The sequence below is a fragment of the Lissotriton vulgaris genome, chromosome 4_1 (genome assembly GCF_964263255.1).
Source record: "Lissotriton vulgaris chromosome 4_1, aLisVul1.2, whole genome shotgun sequence".
Lineage (NCBI taxonomy): Eukaryota > Metazoa > Chordata > Amphibia > Caudata > Salamandridae > Lissotriton > Lissotriton vulgaris.
In genome coordinates, this window is record NC_141691.1 from 667,152,800 (window position 1) to 667,172,458 (window position 19,659).

The 19,659-nt window shown below is 42.2% G+C and overlaps 1 protein-coding gene across 1 annotated transcript in view; it reads left to right on the top strand.

The window, feature by feature from the left end:
• Window positions 1–19,659, top strand: part of PIEZO2 (piezo type mechanosensitive ion channel component 2) — a 1,150,823-nt gene that overhangs the window by 855,223 nt on the left and 275,941 nt on the right. The window contains exons 25-27 of the mRNA XM_086964934.1: window positions 4,022–4,187; window positions 8,245–8,488; window positions 16,813–16,909. Of these exons, the coding sequence (XP_086821060.1) occupies window positions 4,022–4,187; window positions 8,245–8,488; window positions 16,813–16,909 (507 nt within the window). The remainder of the gene's footprint in view (window positions 1–4,021; window positions 4,188–8,244; window positions 8,489–16,812; window positions 16,910–19,659) is intronic.

Below are 19,659 nucleotides of genomic sequence, written 5' to 3' on the forward strand. Positions count from 1 at the left end.
CTCATATGCTTTAAACCACTGACCAATATCTTCGTTCCTATGATAATCTTTTATCACATCTTTGGGAAAGTAAAACTTACTTTCTGCAGGCCCAGATGGAATGCTGCCACCAGAGGGATTCAATTCTAACTTCTTAGCTTGGATATCCAACTCCCTCAACTTGGTTTCACGCTCCAAAGCTAACTTCTCTCTTTCAAACTCTAACTTTTTGATCTCCAAATCAGCTTCTCTTCTCCCTCTTGCATTTTCTAACTCCAACTGCCCATTTATCTTTAGCCTTGCCATTTCCATGTTGTATGCACGCTCCTTCGCCCTTTCTTCTCGTTCTTCAGGGGAAAGACCTTTGGAGGAAACACTGCTTCCGGGAGAGGACTCGGGCCCATTCGCTGGCGCCTCCTCATCCCCTTCCACTGGCCGCACCACCACCGGATCAGTGGGATCTCTGGACTCCAACCAGGCCTCCAAAGCTTTGTGATATTCCGTTTTGTTTTTGCAGCCCTTGGTAGGCACTTTCAACTGCTTGCAAAAGGATTTCAGCTCCTTCAAGCCGTAGTCGTTTATCTTCGCTCTGTCGAATTTCTCCACAACAACAACAGGGATAGTGACTCCGGTGTCACTCATGGTCAAAACTGGCAGTGTCTAAAAAAATCAAGTTTCAGAAAAGCGGGGAACCAAAAATAGGATCCTTCCCAATTAGATTGTGACTGCGCTATGGTCTGCTTTCACTACGTAGCGCACACTAATCACTGCACATGGGTCATAAATGCAAGGTCCAAATCCTCACCACTGCATCCAATGTTAGAACCGGCTGTCTCTAGTTGGCAGAGGTATACACTTCTGACAAATAGGGACACACCTTTTCTAGTCAGGGCAAGGGGATCACACCCTTTGATAACCCCTGCTCACCCCCTCGGTAGCTTGGCAGAGCAGACAGGCTTATCTCAGAGGCTGTGTGTTAAGCATTTATGACCACATACAGTAACAAAGTGAATACACTACAAATGGACACGACACAGTAGTATTATAAAAATAAGTATTTTTATATAAGGCTTAGCACAAGACCAAATAACGACAAAAATGTACACAATCTTAATAAATACTCTGGGAAGGGAAAAGGGATAGTTCAAAGGTAGTTTCTTCTTTAGCACAAAAGTCTTTAGTATCAAAGCAAATCTTCTTCTTGGCAACACAGTTCTTAGCAACAAGGTAACCCACATGGGGGCTACACGACGTAGAGGCAAAGTTAATCCAAAGGTTCGGCGTCGACCGCGAGGAGCGCTACGTCGAGCCTGGAGTCACACGGACCCCCAACAACACAGTACCTTAGGAAAAGGAAGCACACGATGATCAGCGGCGTCGAGCAATCCGGCGTCGCGTCTTCGGTGTCGATCAGGCCTCAGCAGGCGTCGTTGTCGATGATGCGGTTGCAAAGTGTGAGCAGCGCTCACGGCGTCGAGAGGGCACGAGGGCGATGCGATCAGCAGCGGTGCAGACACGAGGTCCCTTGGAGCTGGAGCCGAACTCACTACTCACTGGCGTTGCTGCTGGCGTCGATCAGGCCCGGCGGCCGGTCGTCGAGGAAGCGGGACACTGGGGCCGTTACCCACTACGTCGAGCTGGATTCGGCGACGTCCGTCGGCGTCGAGATTGCTGGTTCTTTCAGAGGTGCTGGATTCACAGGTTCCAGAAAATAGCACTTTAAGCAGATGAAGTCTTTTAGCCCTGTGACTTCAGCAGGAGACTGGCACTCTTCCAGTCCTTGGAGATTTTCTTAGCAAGCGTGAGAGTACACACACAGTTCCTCTCTCCTGGTTCCTTGGCAAAAATAAAGAAGCACTGCAGGATTCCATCCAGCAAACAGCACACTGGCAGAAGGGGTAGGCAAGTCCTCAGATCAGCAGGCCTCTTGTCCTTGGTTACAGGGTTCCTTGTCAGAAGTGATCTGATTTCTTAGTTCAGGGGTCCTTCTCTTATACCCCTTTTCGGCTTTGATCCCTTTGTCCATGCCGGGGACTTTCCCAACATCCTGGGTCTGTTGTGGGTGGAGCCAGGCAGAAGTACCTGGCGTATTCACTGAGCAGGGCTGGGTCCTCAGACGCCCAGCAGGAGGTGGAGCCAGCATTGACACTGGCAGGAGCAGAGCTATCGGCCTCCTGGCAGGAGGTGGGGCTAGGATCGTCCATGGCAGGCACAGAGCCATCAGCCGCTTGGCAGGAGGTGGAGCCAGCATTGTACCAGGCAGGGCAGGCTATCAACAACTACTCTCCCCCTACTCTCAACGCAAATGTCCCACTCATCCCACACTGACTCATCCAGACCTGTGGAGCCACCCAGCTCCTGTCACACACACGCAAGACCAGCAGAAACCAGATATGGTTAGACAAGAAAATAGACACTTTCTAAAAGTGCTATTTTCGAACCCAGAGTCCAAAAACCATCCACACCAACGGATGCGTAATTAAACCCCGAGTTCAGGGATACCAAACTCGACATTGCACCATGCTCCCCGAGCCAGCTAGGATCATAGCATTAATAATCCCGGCGGCCCATTCTAACTAATGGAGAGCAGGCTACCTTGCAATAGTGAAGAACGAAGATGGCTGTAATTCACTATTAGGACATGCCAACTTGGTCAGGCGTGTCCTACCTTATACTTACAATGCACCCTGCCCGCGGGCCTACCATAGGGGTGACTAACATGAAGTCAAGGGAAGGTTTGAGGGGCTGGCAAGTAGGTATACTTGCACAGTCCGCGTTACAGCCCTAGGCTGCACGTGGGTCTCGCAATGACTGACCCGTAGACATTCTTTTATGAGGCCGCTCCTGTGGGTGGCACAACACGTGCTGCAAGCCCACGAGCGGCATTTGTATTTACAAGCCCCGGCACTCCTGGTGCGCTAGACTAGGGACTGACAGTAAACCAAATAAGCCAAACATGGATACAATAGATACATCAATTTAACGTAGGGAGCACTTGCGCTGTGGCACTGATCAGCAGTGCCACCGCGCCCAAAGCATATACCAGCAAAACATCGAAAAACAGTGGAGGCAAACAGAAAAAATGGAGGAGAGACTCAAGCCAATGATGTCAGGTCTAACAATACTTTTTTATATTAAACTTGTATAATATATTAAAAAGGGAGGCGAGTCAACTCAGATAAAAGTGTATTCTGTGCTCTTAATGAGGTTGCAGAGATGGAGTCCTCAGCATCATAGGCGTCACTCTGGATAGAAGCAGAGGTAGCTGGTGAGATGAAAAGATGGAGCAACAGAGGCAGAGAGCAGAAGGCATCTGCACTTAATTTGTCCGCACACCCAGCCTTATCTGTTTGTCCCACATTCCCAGCACAGTGGTATTAACCCACGGAGGTGTCACTTCAGTCTGTGATACCTGTGTGTTCCTGAGTTGATTTTTGTATGTAGTTGCCTTTTATGTTGGCCACGTTTTTACTGCAGTAATTTTGGTCTGAAGTCTCAATAACTAGGTATAAAGTTAAAGGTTTAAGGTTATTTTTGCATTTTTTAAGCACTGAATAAGTGCTCGTCAATGTTTTGGAGACTGCATGCTCTTGTGCTTGCGCTGTCAATGTTTGTGATGATATAAAGAAAATCAACAATACATTCAGACCCACCTGGCCATAAAACAAGTCTATAACTATTAATATTGCATGATTTTTTACTTCATTGTTCATGTATGACTCACTTTTTTCAATTGTGAAACGTGTAGAAGAAATCCAGCACAGGACCTGTTCCCATAAAAAGAGGGTTAGTTGACCCTGGTTCAGGAAGGCATAAGCATTACTTCTGTCCAAGCATGTCCCATATTTACAGTTAGCTTCTTCAAATACTGATTTGTTTCATTTGCTGAAACAAATATGTCTTTCAGACTGGAATTTTTCATTTTAAGTGCTTGACCTATACTCATTTGTGAATATTGCCAAGAACCTTCTGGAATCTTGTTTCTTTCTCTTGTTATTCCTGTATGCTTCAACCTAATGTAGTCATTCCTTCCCTTTGGCAGATGATTTCATGTTGCTTCTATTTGCGTCCCTACAAAGACAGACCTTTGAAGACGAGAATCTGGCTGCGGTCCGTATCATGGCCGGAGACAACGTAGAGATATGCATGAATCTCGATGCGGCATCCTTCAGCCAACACAATCCTGTTCCCGACTTTATCCACTGCAGGTAACGACAAACTCCAGGTGGAGTGTATCTGCATAGGTCTATACCTGTCGCATAGGAGCCTTCAGGGCAGCTGCAGAGTCTTTATACTGTCAGAGTGGGAGCAGCATCGCTGCATTCGCAGTGCCTTCCAGTCAAGAGAAGGCTGGACACCTATTAGAAGTTACCGGTGACCCCAAATTTTAGGTTTCACAATGGAGGAGAGCCCACTCTCTCTTTTAGGCATTGACATGAACTACCTTTTTCATAAGGAAATCAGTGGTAACCGTGTTTTAAAAAAGCATTTTCCAGATTCACAAATTGACCCTGTAGTAGATCCAGTTGACCTATTAATACTGGCTTATAGTGAACCCAATTGTTGGCATTTGGGTTTTGGGACTAAGATGAAATGTTATTGAGGAAATTCAATTCGAATCCAGTGGTGTATTAGCCCTAAATATGCATTTAGGTTGCTGCGGCACCACAAGAAAAGAAAGTAATTTGCACATATGTCTTTTAATTTTGTATATGCTCTATGAACTTACATTAACTTGCATTCAGGTTGCTGCTAAATGAAAACGAGGTTATGTGTATAAATGATCTGATCAACTTTTAATGCTCGGTATTATTCCGCTTTACACTTGTTTCTATGTTTTATTTTATGTGGACTTTTTTGAGTTTCAAAACATAAATCAAGGATTGCATTGAATTGTCTTCGCCCAGGGGATTTATTGGTGTATGTTAGCGTTGGGAGGAACTTCAACTTAACCCGTAGAAATTCCTAGCTTTATTAATTACAAATAAAGAGTGTTAAGAAAGACATGCTAAGAAGGGGCATGAAGGGCCAGGGGGTCATTTCATTCCCTGAGTATGTTTTCAGCATACTCACTGAGCTGATTGGGCGTTATTTCTCTTCTGAACTTGAGGTGACATAGCGGTAGGTTTCCTCTGTTTCTTGGTGACGCAGTTCTATGTTCTGTAGAGGTTATCAAATGTGTTTCAGTCAGCAGTACAATTGATGATGCCATTTTAAAGAACATCTATGAGGTCATCTGTGACGTCACGAACAGTCTATTAAGGAAATGATGTTTACAAATAATACTTGAAAGGAGCATTTTAGGTTCGCTTTGTATCCTTGTCTTTTCAAATACAATTTGTTCATAGCACACGAGAGTGTGCATACAAATGTCTGTGTCGTGATTGCACTGTGCTATGTGTCCCTTCTGGAATCTCCCCCAGATCTTCATAATGCTAAACACAGCAATATCCGCCGCTTCCATTTGTTCAAGCCTCTATTTTGAACAAGGTGAATGTGCTGTGCTATCACTGCTAGCTTGGTAGGACATGTCAGTTGTTATTAGATTGATTCACATGGAAAAGATGTGTTTGTCCCTGTTGCCTATCCAATTTGTTGTTTTGCTAAAACACTTGCATTTTCTCAGCAATATTTTCTTCATGAAAAGCTGGCATGTGGGTGGTTGGGGGATGTTGCTTGTGGTGCTCTCATTAGTGGTGTAAATCAGTTGGCAGTTGCACCAGAAGGGACTGTGGGCCACATGGTACAGGAGAACTTTCACTGGTTCAGTCCCACTTGCATTGGGTCTCTCTTTTCTTGTGTTGACATTCTGTGCCTTCCATGCACCCCTCCCCCTGTGACTCAACCCGTGTCACACTGTCAGCACCACTCAGCCAGGCAACGCCGTTCCTGGGCCCCGCTCCAGACGCGTACGCATAGCGCTGGGCACGGCATGGCAGCAGACAGCTGGGCCAGCGGAAGTGCCAAGGAGCCTCTTTAGCATAATGTTTTTTCAGCATGAACTCTCACATTAAAACGTCAGTGATTATCTACTCAAATGCACATGATCTGACTGCAGTTAGTGTCTTCTGCACAATACACCAGCTCAGAAATCTGCTACTTTGCCAACGTATGAAATGTTTATACAACACTCCATACTGAAGACACAAAAATATTTTCATTGCTTTACAAACATGGACATCAGCCAACGCAAGCACTGCATTAAAATAGGAAACTGTAGTCCAGTTCTTGAAAAGATCTGCGCGTGGCTGGCTTTCTTGGCTTGGGAGGTACATTTCCTCATAACAGGAAAGCTCAGTTACTTTAACATGTCTCAGACAGTTTACCTGATAAACTCACAAGTGCAGACGGCTTACCTTGGCCCTCATTCTGAATTGCACAGTACTGGGGGCATAGGCTACCGTGAGGTAAGTCTGCCTCAGTACCATGGAATGGGGAATTACCACATGAAACAATTTTTTCAGTCAAAAAATTTAAGAACATTCCCAAAGCAGGTGTTAAAGTTATGCATCCCCCCTGTGATCCCTTGCCAGAAAGAACACAGGCAATGAGACTGGCCAACTGCTTCAGGTAAAGCCTCAGGAGATTTTACCATGTAGAATTGACCTCCTGGAAAACTCGGGTCGGCTTCTCCCACACCTGGAAAAAATGGGCGTGGGAAAACCAACCTATCAGGAATGGTGGAGTGGGATTTCATGAGGCGATTCTGCTCCACCTGACTTTTAATGATGGCCTTACTGTTCAGTTTGACATTGCAAAAATGTATAGGTGTGCGCCTGCAGACAAAAATGTTAAGGACATAAGATAATGATGTGGGCAGGAACTCCACAAATGTGTCTTGTAAAGAATGACTGGTCAGGAGCAACAAAGTCTATTATATCCCCAGGGTGATGATGTAGTTTATTTATTTATTTATTTATTTATTTATTTATTAATACAATTTATAAAGCGCATACGTTTGCCCGTGGGCGTCTTGGCGCTAAGATTACAACATAGCATCTCTGAGGGTGGCAGCATATAGCCATAGCATATAGCCATGGTTGTTGTTCTTTAACTGATTCTTTTCTGCAGGAAAATGCATCAGATCCCAACATATCCAATACAGCTCCATTATGGGCAATCTTACAGTCGAGTTAACAAGTCCTCACAGCACATTCTTGCACCGTACATATTTGTCAATTTGTCAATTCAAGCTAAAACGCTCAAGTCCTGTATTCAAAACCACCACACTCCCGAGCAGTCAGCTGCATTCATGATTTACCCCACTCGAGCCACACCCTCTGCAAGTAAATGGCACAAACCCTCACTGCTCATGCAGGGATCTTTAAGGACAGCCATTGGTGGAGACTAATTCAATTTTCGAGTACGTGCACGTTATGGGACTGGCATTGCAAGATGGGGTAAGGGACTTTGGGTTTGCATCCATTACTCTCCGATTGCTGTGGTGACCTCTTACATATCCATTAAACTCAAGCGTACTGCCAGAAACAGTACAAGAGATGCTCATAGTCATTGGTTAGCACAAGTGCATGCTTAAAAGGTATACAAAGTGGAAGTTAGAGGCCTCCACGCACTATCAAAGGCTATCTTTTCATTTGTAAGGTCCCTGCAAGTTCAGTGAGGATTGTTTTATACAAAAAATGCTCCCACCTACGGAAGCACCTTCCACAAAATTGGTCAGGACCAACCAACCCGCCATGCCATGGCGAACTATACAGAAGTTTTTGTTTTTCCAGGGCCAAACTTCTGAAAAATAAAAAAGCAATGTCCTTGACACGCTTAAAGTTTTCTCCCAATGTGTGTAGGACATTGCTGTTGTCTTTCCCCTGTAAGGCACCGCAATATCTTGTAAAAAGAGACTCACTCGGAAAGCTAGCCGTGGTACGGCAGGCCTTCCATTCCATTGGCAATGGTGGTTCTCTTGCGGATGTCCCCCAGCAGGGTGTTTCTGACGGTGGAGCCGGCTGGAGCTTGGCCATCAAAAAATGTCACTTTCAAATCATTCTTGCCATCCGGTGAGGCTGAGATGCGCGGAGACATGTACCTTTGATAGTGTTGTGGCAAGGACATTCGTAAAATTTATATATATTTTTTTAGCACATGCTCATGCGCAAATCAGATTGCATTTGCCTGCTCTCATTTTAGTGCCACACTAAGCACCTGCTCCTTTGCCTCAATAGCATTCACCAAATGTTCAGACCTCCTGCCTGAGGACGCCGTCATTCAATTACCTCACCTATGTGTCTTTCTCTCTTTTTTTAACAGGTCTTATTTGGATATGTGTAAAGTGATCATATTCAGTTACCTCTTCTGGTTTGTGTTAACCATCATCTTCATCACTGGAACAACCCGGATCAGCATATTTTGTATGGGCTACTTGGTGGCCTGCTTCTATTTCCTGCTCTTCGGCGGTGATCTTTTGCTCAAGCCAATCCGCAGCATTCTGTTCTACTGGGACTGGTTGATTGCCTACAACGTTTTTGTGATTACGATGAAAAATATATTGTCGGTGAGTTACTAGTTTAAATGCAATTCAGTGGTAGCTTTTTCTATGACATCTCAATGAAATTGATCCCTTGCATATGCATTGGTCTAGTTTTATTTTATTTTAGAGTTTTTTTTATGTAGTGTTGCTGCACTTCAGAGATCCTATGCAAATTCTATTCAGGCTCAAGTCCTATGTAGAGAAATGGACTGGTCATCAGAGCACGCTGATGGGTAATAGAATACTGGAGCACGGAATTAGAGCTTGTTTGCATCAACACACTTTCATTTGACATGCTTTCTAGTATATTTCTGACAAGCAATAAATGTTATTCAGCATATAAGTGAAGTGTGTCCGATATAGGGGGCAGTGGCAGCTCCTCCGCAAAAGGCGGAGGAGTGTTGCCCCACTGTTCTCGGAACACTGTAAAAGGAAAAGTATAATGATAATACCAGAAGTTATCATCATTTTATTTTTATTATCTTCCAGCCAGGTTAGGGTGAGTCGGTTGCGGGGTCCCGTGACGTCCAGTGTGGAGGAATGGTTGCTGCCTCATGAAATACGCATGACGGTTTGGCCATCTGTCTTGAGATAGCCAAACCGTCATGTGCACTTTGCATGTTGTCCACCGGGCTTTAATGCACAGCCTGGGTGGAGAACATGCACAGCCCCCATCAGAGCGCCGAACCACGGCGCTCAGACCAATCATGAGGCTGCTGGCATGGTGACATCAACGTCATGATTGGCTTAGGGAAGCCTCGGGGCTGCCTGGAGCCAGCAGAACATTGAGGAGAAAGAGGAGGCTGAGGTGACAAGCAAGTAAGTCTTTTTTTCTTTCTAACCCCCCTACCCACCACCTTTTACTACAAGCCACCACTGATAGGGGGTCCTATACAAGTGGGTTGGTAATCTCTTTTTTGATCGAGATTACAAATAGGCCGATATTTCTAACAATGTAATCCCTTGCAAAAAAGCAAATAGAAATATTCTGAAAACGAAACTGAATTTGAAAAAAACAGGAACTCTACATGATAAGGCTGATTTTTGACATGTTATTCCCCATTTCAGATGCAAAAGCTTGTAATGGCCCTGTGATGGTGCTGTAATACTACCTAGTGTTGTATAGCATTTTAGGATCCTAGTGTAATTTTCACGATTCATGCCCTTATATAGGTATAAATCACCATATCCTTATATAGGCATAGAAATCATAACCATATTTAGACATAGCTCATGCAGTCCAAATACGGCAGGGCTACTTCCACTAGTTCCGAAAATCCACAATGATTTCTTGGAAAACTCGGTTTCAGCAGCTAGGGACTTCCCCTTGATTGAATACTGACTTGTCGGAGAACTCATGGAGTTTTCAAAGAATTGAGACTCTTTGATGACGTTATTATGTCCACCTTTACGTCAATCTTGGCACCTAAAAGGTATAAATATGCCCACACTTGCTATAGCAAGCACACAGTGGTTTAGAGCTGTTCGACTATCTACTTGCCCGACGCATCCTGCTACAGCAAGTGCCGAAGGAAGGCGACCCTCCAGCAGATGCACTGAGAGAGACGGTGTCTTCTCTCCTGCCGAGAAATCCAGCTCCAGTGTTTCCAAGCTACCCTTGCGGGTTGTTGGGAAATCGAGTCCGGAGACAGAGAGATACCAGACCTCCTTCATTCTAAACCAAGGTACGGAGCTGATTAGACCATAAGAGAAATCTTGGATAGATTCTTGGTAAAGAATACTAAATTTATGCTATACCTCGCTTACTTCTTCCCTCTTACTAGACTTAGGTTAGGTACATTGGGGTAGGCGTATTTTAGAAGCACCAGTTGAGTACTTTTTAGCCTTTGTTATTTATGTATGTATTTGTCCATGGTCTAGGAAACATACCATGCTTTTACAGTATTATTTCATAATACTCTTCTTACTGTACGCTTTATACTTTGCAACCAGTATTACGATTGTAGCAGTTCATTTCTTCTGCATGGGAAAGAAGACTGTTCTATAAATACTCTTTTATTGAAAACGCCCGTCTAACTATTTCTCTGCACCTCTGATGAAACAAAGCATGCACGAATAACTGAGTAAAATATCTATTTATTGTTTCCACGACTCTGAAGATCAGTTATATCTTGGGGAAACAAAGTTGTCATGTTTATGCGGTTGTCAGAAACTAAATCCCTTCTTGTGAAGTTGAGAAAGTTTCTAGTGACCTCTGAGCTAGCTGGCACTCACAATTAAGTCTAATATATTCGATAGAGACCTAGTAGACATAAGTCCTACGTCACATCTATAGGATATATTGTTCCAATGAGCAGAATTATTGTAAGAACCTTACATCATTCAAAAATGAATTTCACATTGAATATAATTGCTTAAAGCTCGTGAGATCAAATACTTCTTTTTTTTTTTTAAAGTACATTAAGCATTTTAGAATTTCATCCTTAGAAAACATGATAATGCCAAAACTTCAAACTAGACAAGTTGCTGTTTATAAAGTGCAGTGCATTCCCGTCCTTTATCATACCAAATCACCTAATAGTGTACATATTAATCTAATTTATAACATTTAAGATCTCTTCTTCCTTCAATATTACATTCATTATTACATCTAATCCCGAAATACTAATCCACCTGGAAGAGCGAAGTACAAATTTGCTCTTCATATTAAAGTGCTGTGCATTTGGTTCCCATAAAATGCTTTCCTTGGATGTTTCCCAATGGAGTTAGTCCGAATCTTAATTCTATGACCCACACAGGTCTCCTCCAATCCCTACCTAAATATGTATAAACAGAGTATGATCAACAAAGTGCAGTGCAGTGCTTTTATTAACAATGCCACAGTTGTCGTATTTATTAAATCTGGCTTGAGTCAACTACTTGCCTTACTAGTTTATCCATATGCTTTCACACAACTGAGAATCTTTTTAGAGCACCTACCATTTTTTCATAGGCTTCCAGAAATGTTTTAGTGCAAATCATCTTATCACGCCTAGTATCATTATTCTTCAAGTGGTATTAAGATGTGGTATTAGTGTGCACGTGTGATGGAGCCCAAGGACGGTTTTTGTGTGTCTTTTCTATGTCTATCTTTGTTTTTTTTAATGTATTATATTAAAAACATTGTGTGTGTAATGTTTAGCCTTCTGCAGTGCAATAGTTGCTAAAGATATATATATATAAATGTATAGACATAGGTACAGAATGTCAACATGTAAATGTGTATCTTGAAGAATTTAGCTACAATGCATAAAATTGTAGTGCATTATATTACATACAACGCATTATAGCATTGTTCCTTCTGAAAAATATAAATATATAAAGAAAGTAATAATTTCTTGAATGACCTCCAATGAACACTCCCAATATAAATGTATTCTATAATTATGACTCAGTGTTGCACAATATTAATTAGCTGTCTTAAAAAGTTGTGCTGATATGGTGACAGGCCCTGATTTAGAACTTGGCATTACAAACGGAGTATACTCTCTCCCAAGCCGTAAATTCACCCGCCTCATATTGAGGTGGGTGTACCAAAAGTAAGTCAATAACAGAGCCTACTGTAAGATAATAAAAGAGAGGTAATGGTCTAGTACACACAAAAAAACTAATAATTTCCCTAGGACCTACAATGCATAACTGTGAGAAATTGGGTAATTGGTTGATTGGTGTGTGTGCACTTCTCAAGCATCAGCCACAATCTTTGTCAGGATTAACCATAAAAAGTCACTAAATTAGCCTGTGATTAACTCTCAGGTAGCCTGGCACAAATGCAGCCAGGCTTCACGTACAGGTAATGTTTAAAATATTTATGCAGTATGGCCGTTACCAGCTCTTAGGCCCTGGCCACACAACAATTTAGGCTAACTGGAGAGCTATATTGAAGAAGTGACTCAATGGTTTGCCCGTCAAAGGTCCTCTATCTCAGTCAAAGCACTAATATATGTTGAAGGTTCAATAGGGTTATTAAAATCTCCAGTCACAATGACTTGGGCCTGCTTTTGATGCAATTGAATAAGCTCATCAAGAAGTACCGGGACAGATGAGTCAGTATTAGCAGACGCTGATCTCACATATGCCTTGGATAGAACTATTTTCAGCCATGGGGGAATCTTAAAACTGATTCCCATTAAATCTACTGAGTCAACCTTCAATATTGTATGTACGCAGGGAACACATTTGTTACAAGAATCAGATATCCTACAACCCATCTAAATTTCCTAGGTGGTCTGGCTTCCACATTATGAATCTCTCTTAAAATGCTCAAATATAGAATTCACCTATGTAAGAGCCCCACTCAGTATCGCATAATTTAGATTTTATGCCTGCCAATTCGAAGACATCACAGAAAGGCCTACATTTGTAGGGGGTCTGCTTTTTGTGGGATGTCGCTTATATTTTGCTCAACCCCTCAAATGTCCTGTACGCAATCCCATTCCAGCCCCCTTGGTCACCCACTCCCGATCTCATAAAAGCAGCACTTTCACACTCAATCAATCAATCAATCAATCAACCAGTAAACTCACTCGATCAATGGTTTTATTCCCTTCGCACTCAAGCAGCAGGGGTCTGTCAATGCTTTGGCCTGGTCAGTCATTTAGATTTAAGGTGGACACATCCATTTCCATGCTTTTCCCTAATATATTGGGTCTATATTTGTTGGAAACCCCCAGGTTGTTGAACCCATCACAATTAATTGGCGGATTCAATCTCAATCTGATGGGAGCGTGGGAGGACCCTTCTAATTGGGAAGTGCGTAGTTCAAGGTTGATTAGTCCATCAACCAGTACTTTATTGTTCAATATCACGAGAATGTCATCTTATATTGTGGAACCCTGGTGACAACAACGTCTAGCATACACAATGTCAGATTATATTAGTGACAGACAATTACGTTTGGACCTTCTCCAGTGTGTGACCTTGTTGTTTAGGGACTCAGGCTCAAGTTGTAACTGGGGTCAGCTAAACTACCCTTCCAGAACTAATGTCAGAGTCGCTCAGAATTACTGGATCAATTAGGGGAAGAAAAGTGGTTTTAAGTGCCTGTTAGAATGAGCTGATCCAGTCCTATCTGTAACGCAATCCATCGGCTAACTGACAGAAGCCCACAGCCGAGATGGGTGAGCAAGTAGTCTGTTGGTGTTCGCAAGTGGATTATTATTGTTCGAGTGCTGGTGCATACATAAAGCACTCCTCGGAGACTTAAAGCCCTGTGTGGTCCTATTAATAGGGGTTGAGACTTGATTAATAGCAACAGTACTAGTGGTTGGTGTTTGAAGAATATGACTCCCGTGCAAGTGACCTTACGGGCTTACATATATCAATCTGCTTTATATGTGAGCAGGAATTCCTTAACAATGATTTCCCAACCCCACCCCACAGGTACATTTGCAATTGGCAATTACATTAGACTGAATTTTCAGAAGTTTATCAATCCTTTCGACTAACTTGAAGATTGAGCACTTAATTTCCTGCAGCTCGCATCTTAGGGAGTTCAAATCATCCACCTTTAACAACAGCCACCTGTTCTGAAGTAGTTGTATCATAGGCACCTTGCCTCTTTCCAGGTTGGGATCCTACAGGATTCAGTCCTCTGTGGTCAACTGCGCCCAAGAGCCCCTCTACTTTTCATGTGAAATTAGGATGGACAGGTTAGAGAACAGGTTGATTTCTTGGTGCCAGCATTTAGGGGTCCTTTAGTCCTTTTCTTGTAACAAGTTCTTCTTTCTTCTGGTGTTGTATTCCAAAGTTCAGGAATGTTCTGGAGAGATGGTGGTGAGGTGCCAGCGTGAACCTGTGTATACTGGCAGGGCCGGCTCAAGGGCGGTGTGATCGGTGCCACCGCACCAGGTGCTGACTTGGGGTCAGGGTGTCATTTTTGAAAGTATATTCTCATTTTAAAAGCACCTGCTGCCCCTTTCCTGACCTTCAGGAATTATCAGGCTTCAATTAAAATGTCAAGATAACTTCAGTGATGAATCGTCTTCGTGGAAAGAGACTCGAGGTTTGTCTAGTGGACGTTTTGACTCATCCTAAGGTAGTGCAGATGGTTAAAATGCCTGCTGCTAAGAACGTGTACCATGCAGATAACAAAGTGCATGTATTGTAAATAGGTCAGTGGGTTATTGCTTCTGTATGAGAGCTCATTTTGTTACTTGTCATTTGTAAGTCGAAATCCTAATATAGAACATTTAGCTGTTAACTGTCATCAAAAAGCCACATGCAAACTGCAAGATAGATGTTTTTTTTACCCAGTCTTTCATTATCCTAACCTTGCCAAAAGGGTTCATTTTGGTAGAAAACAATTCCTATTATTAAATAGAAACCTTAACAATGATGTTATGTTTTAATTTCTGAATGTGTGCTTTACCAGAATAAGGGCTCTTAATCTATATTGCCTACCAGTATCGATGACATGTCACTCCTACACTACACCTTGTAGTCCTGTCCGATGTAACATTTGCTATACACTGATTTACACACATATGATTGTCTCTGTGCAATGTGTGTGTGATGTAAAGTGCTCTGACACCTTACACTGGTATGAGTGGTGCTATAAAACTAAATTAATCTGAGAGAGAGTGGTTATGGAGACTTGAGAGGCACTATTATAGTGAAGGAATTTATAGCAGAGGTGGTCATTGGTGGGGCACCAACAAACATTGTCGCACAGGGCACCACTAGTGTTAAAGCCGGCCCTGAATACTGGCCAGTGACTGGAAAAATGTTCACACCCTGTCTTATCTATTTTCTTGCATTATTTCACCTCCTATGATAGCACTTCCACTTTGCTTTACTATAAACATTCCCAGAAGCCCTACACCCAAAATATCTAACCACGTCCTTCGTGTTGAAGGGCTCTGACACTCTCTTAACAACTCTCTTATTTAGAGAGAGATTCTCCCTAGTGTCTGGGCCAAAAGGAGGTTTTCCCTCCCGCTAATACTGGAACCTATAAGTCTAATAGGAGGGAACCCGATTTTGCTAGCCCCATTTGGCAACCTTAAGTCAAAACTCAAGGTGTGAAGGCTTTTGATTTGGTCTGCCAATGTTTTTACACTGAGTAGTGGTACTCTTGGCAGCCATGGGTTTTTGTTATATTTGTAGTTGGTGATACACACTGCAACCCATATATGTCAATAACCTTCCAGGCACTGGTGTACGTTTCATGCCAATTTACAATGGCCTGAGTGAAAAGTTAAATTCTCCAAATACCATTTCAGGGACAGAGGACAGCACAGAGGCAATGAATGGCTTTGTCACTGAAATCAGTCCCAAAACTTGGAAAATATTACCAAAAAAAAGATTAAAACTCTGGGGTGATTATGTGAAAAAGGTTGATTTCCTAAAAAAAAGAATTTGTTTTAATTATTTAACTATTCAATGAATTATTGCAAATAGCGTGTGATTTTCCAGAAAAAATGTTCACATTGAGGCGTGAGTGTAATATTGAGAGGTTCAGTTTAACGATCTATGCAAGGAAGAGTGAAATTGATCGATACTTTGAGACCACTAGAACAAACTTGCATGCGAGATCCAGGAAAAAAGCAATTGTTCTTTTTAAGTGGCTTGGCTCGCCAAAATGCAACTGTTTAAAAAGTATTATGTAGACCATTTGACGCAGTATGGCCTGTAGTATATCTCACAAGATTTGACATAAGGCTTCCATTGATGTGGCAAGGATTGATTTATGGAACAGCAACCTGATCATGACAATGTTACAGATACATATCAGAGCCACTCTTAACTTTGCTCCTTCAGCTCTAGCCATTTTGGGTTAGTGAACATGTCTATGTATCACATCTTTTAATTGATGAATCACCCACATATATTACCTTTATGTGCTAATTAAAGTGGCGGTTCGCAGGGGGAGTGCTGTGGGGCAGTGCGTCGGGGCGGGGGAAGGGACAGGGTGGGGGGATAGTGGTGTCGGACATACGTCTACCACGAGTAAAGTAAATTAAATAAATAAATAAAACTATTTAGCTTGAACTCACTGCATCGCCAACTCGGCAATGCAGCGTGCACAAGGTAAATAGTTTTATTTAATTTATTTACTTACTTTACTCGTGGCTGTCTTATGTCCGACTCCACTGCCCCTCACCCTGCCCCTCCCCCACAGCACTCGCATTACGAGCCACCACTGGCTAATTAAAGTACCCAGTCCTGAGGAGTGCAGGGTTATGGGTGCATATGATTAAACCAAGGTTTGGTTGAATTTGTTTTTCAAAATGCCAACATTGATCAGTAATATATTTATTAAGTGCTGCCTATCCATGACTGTTCATGCCTTTATAGCATTGTTTTTTTTTTGTGAGAGCTCATTTTTGTGCACATTTGTTTTGCAGATAGGCGCCTGTGGTTATATCGAATCATTAATTAAGAACAGTTGTTGGTTGATTCAAGTCTTCAGCCTGGCCTGCACGGTGAAAGGTTATAATATCCGTAAGTAATACCAAAGCATCTCGCTATCTTTAATCTGGAATTATAGGAATAGTTCTCTAGTCAGAGATTAGTGATTTTAATGTTATTGGTATTTGTAAGGTACCTCAACCTGGGATTATATATGCATTTTCAGACATCTGTCCTGAATATCTGATATTTACTAAATTGCTACAAACTAAATGGCACACTTAAACCAGATTCTGTGACGGTATGAGTGAAATGAAGGCCAGTTTCCAGTTCATTTTTATCTGAGGATATGTGATATAACTTTTCTGTGAGATATGAAATATCATTTGGTCTTTGAAAACCAAGAGAAATCACTGACCACATCTTAGACTTCATTAAAGCACCTCACTGGGTGATGTTTGAGTTCAGCTTGGCTTGGACAAAGCCAAACCTCTCAACCAATCCCTTCCGACAGTCAGTAGAAATACTTTTAAAGCAACGTTCTACTTCTTATCTTTTTACAGTGGACAGAAAGTAAATATTGATGTAATGTGTTAATTCATATGCTGATGATATGTTAGGATTTTGCGATAATCTTATAGGCATCTGCTACTGTGTATTGTATTTTAGGGACAGGTATGTTAGTGTAAAATAAATTTAGCTTACACCTCATCTTGTCCCCCTCCTTTTGGACAGTGCCTGTCAGAACTAAACTGAGACAAATTAATCTTGAGTAAACAAACATTGGTTTTGCTCAGTCAACTTTTACTGTTTCTAATTATTTCTGTGTCTTTGTGCCAGAAATCATATTTGGCTAGCAGAAAGATCTCTGGAAGCTGCACAACAAATCACATTAGACTAGTTGTTGATCGTATGTTACATTTACAATATGGCTGTCACATGGCTTGTACTTCAATAATGATTACGCTAGTAAGGAAGCGTTCAATAAAAGGTACAAGTAATTATTCTAGTGTGAAACAGAAGTCAAAAATGCTACATTTTACTTTAGACTGTGCCTTTGTTCCCAAGAGTTCTCATGGAACATTTTGAAATAGAAAATTTAAGATATTATGCAGGAGTAAATAGGTTTATGAAAATATATTCGATTTGTGTGAATTGCAAGCACAAATTTGCTCTGGTAAATCATTACATTTGCAGACCTAAGCCTAGATTTATGAAGATTTTGCATCTGCGTTTTGTGGCGCAGCCCTAATGCCAAATCCATTTTGGAAATTAACAAAGCCATGCAAAGTCGATTTACGTGGCCTTGTGTGCTTAAGTAAATACAAAGTAACATAACTCAGCGCATAGTGCTGCTTTGTGTTACTTTGTATCAGGGAGGGTGCATGGGCGTTCCTGTACATCCACACATGGATTTTAACACAACCCCAGATGTCAAAGAATTGGAAATATGGCTTTGCGACAAAATCGTACTCCTTTCTGAGGCTGTCGTAACAAGGAGAAATATCTTTATTTCTCTTTGCACATTATGCAGCACACATAATAAGAGGAAATATACTTCATGTGCAAGAATGTATGCCTTCCTGCACAAAGACTATCCTGCCCATAGTGTAGTCACCCTTGCACCATGACACAAGGGTGCCTGCATTGGCTCTAGGCAGCCACAAGTGCCCCATTACATGGAGAGAGCTAAACAGCACCATATCTTTGTAAATACGGTGCAGTTCAGCTCTCTCCTGTTGATGCAACACCGAACTGCAACTTGCCTTGCTGCACTGTGTAAACTGTTTGTAAATCTAGGTCGAAATTTACTAAGATTTGACACAGCAAAACGCAATAAGACAACTTGCTGAGCTGTGCCAAATGGAGAAAGCATCTAAGATAGGGCACATTCCTGCTCTCTCTATGCTGGGGCACACAGTGCAGCCTGCCACCAATGCAGGCACCCTTGTGCCAGGGTGCAAGGATGCCTGCGTTAAAAGCAGGTTTGCTGTATGTGTGCATGAATGGATACCTTCCTGCACAAAACAATCCTCAGAAGCATTTTCCTCTTTCTACGTGTTCTGCAGAATGCAGTGCACGTAGAAAAAGGAAATAACAAGGAGAAATGAGCATATATCTCCTCGTTACACCTCACCAGGGAAGGCATAGCAATTTGATTCATCCTTAGGTTTACTAGTCTTAGTAAATCTGGGAATGCGCAAACCACCATGGGTGGATGAATGGGAATGCCCACGCTCCTACCGTGGCACGACTTCCAAATACAGAGTAACGCAAGGCAGTGACTAGTCACTGCCTTGCATTACTCCAGATTCACTATGCCTTGCAGAGTCACACAAGGTGGCTCTGCATGGCATAGTAATAGTAAAAGTTGCCTTGCATCCTTAGCATGACGCATGAGCAACAAAACCCTGAAAAATCTGGCCCCTGGGACCTAACTGCTACTTACCTCTGGATTCAACAGCCTACTATTTGCTTCACCACTCTAAATGCTTGTTTTACTGTGTCCATTTTAGTTGTGGAATGTCCTTGCCCTTCTTGCACCTCAAGATTTCTAAATTGGCATTATAAGTAACATATCTGCTATTGCATTTCAAATCCTCGTCAATATACTTTCTCCTCTTTCATAAACGCTTAATTAGCATTTACAGAAGTGTTTTTCCTCTTTTGTGTTTTTGATCATTGCCATACTATGTGTGGGTACAGCATTTTCAATGTCAAAGTACATGACCATTTAAAGAAACGTGGGGCATATTACCAACGAGTAGCGATATTTATCGCTAGCTAGGCTTAGCAACGATTTTTTTATTGCTAAGCATCGCCGGAAATTATCGCTGAGATAA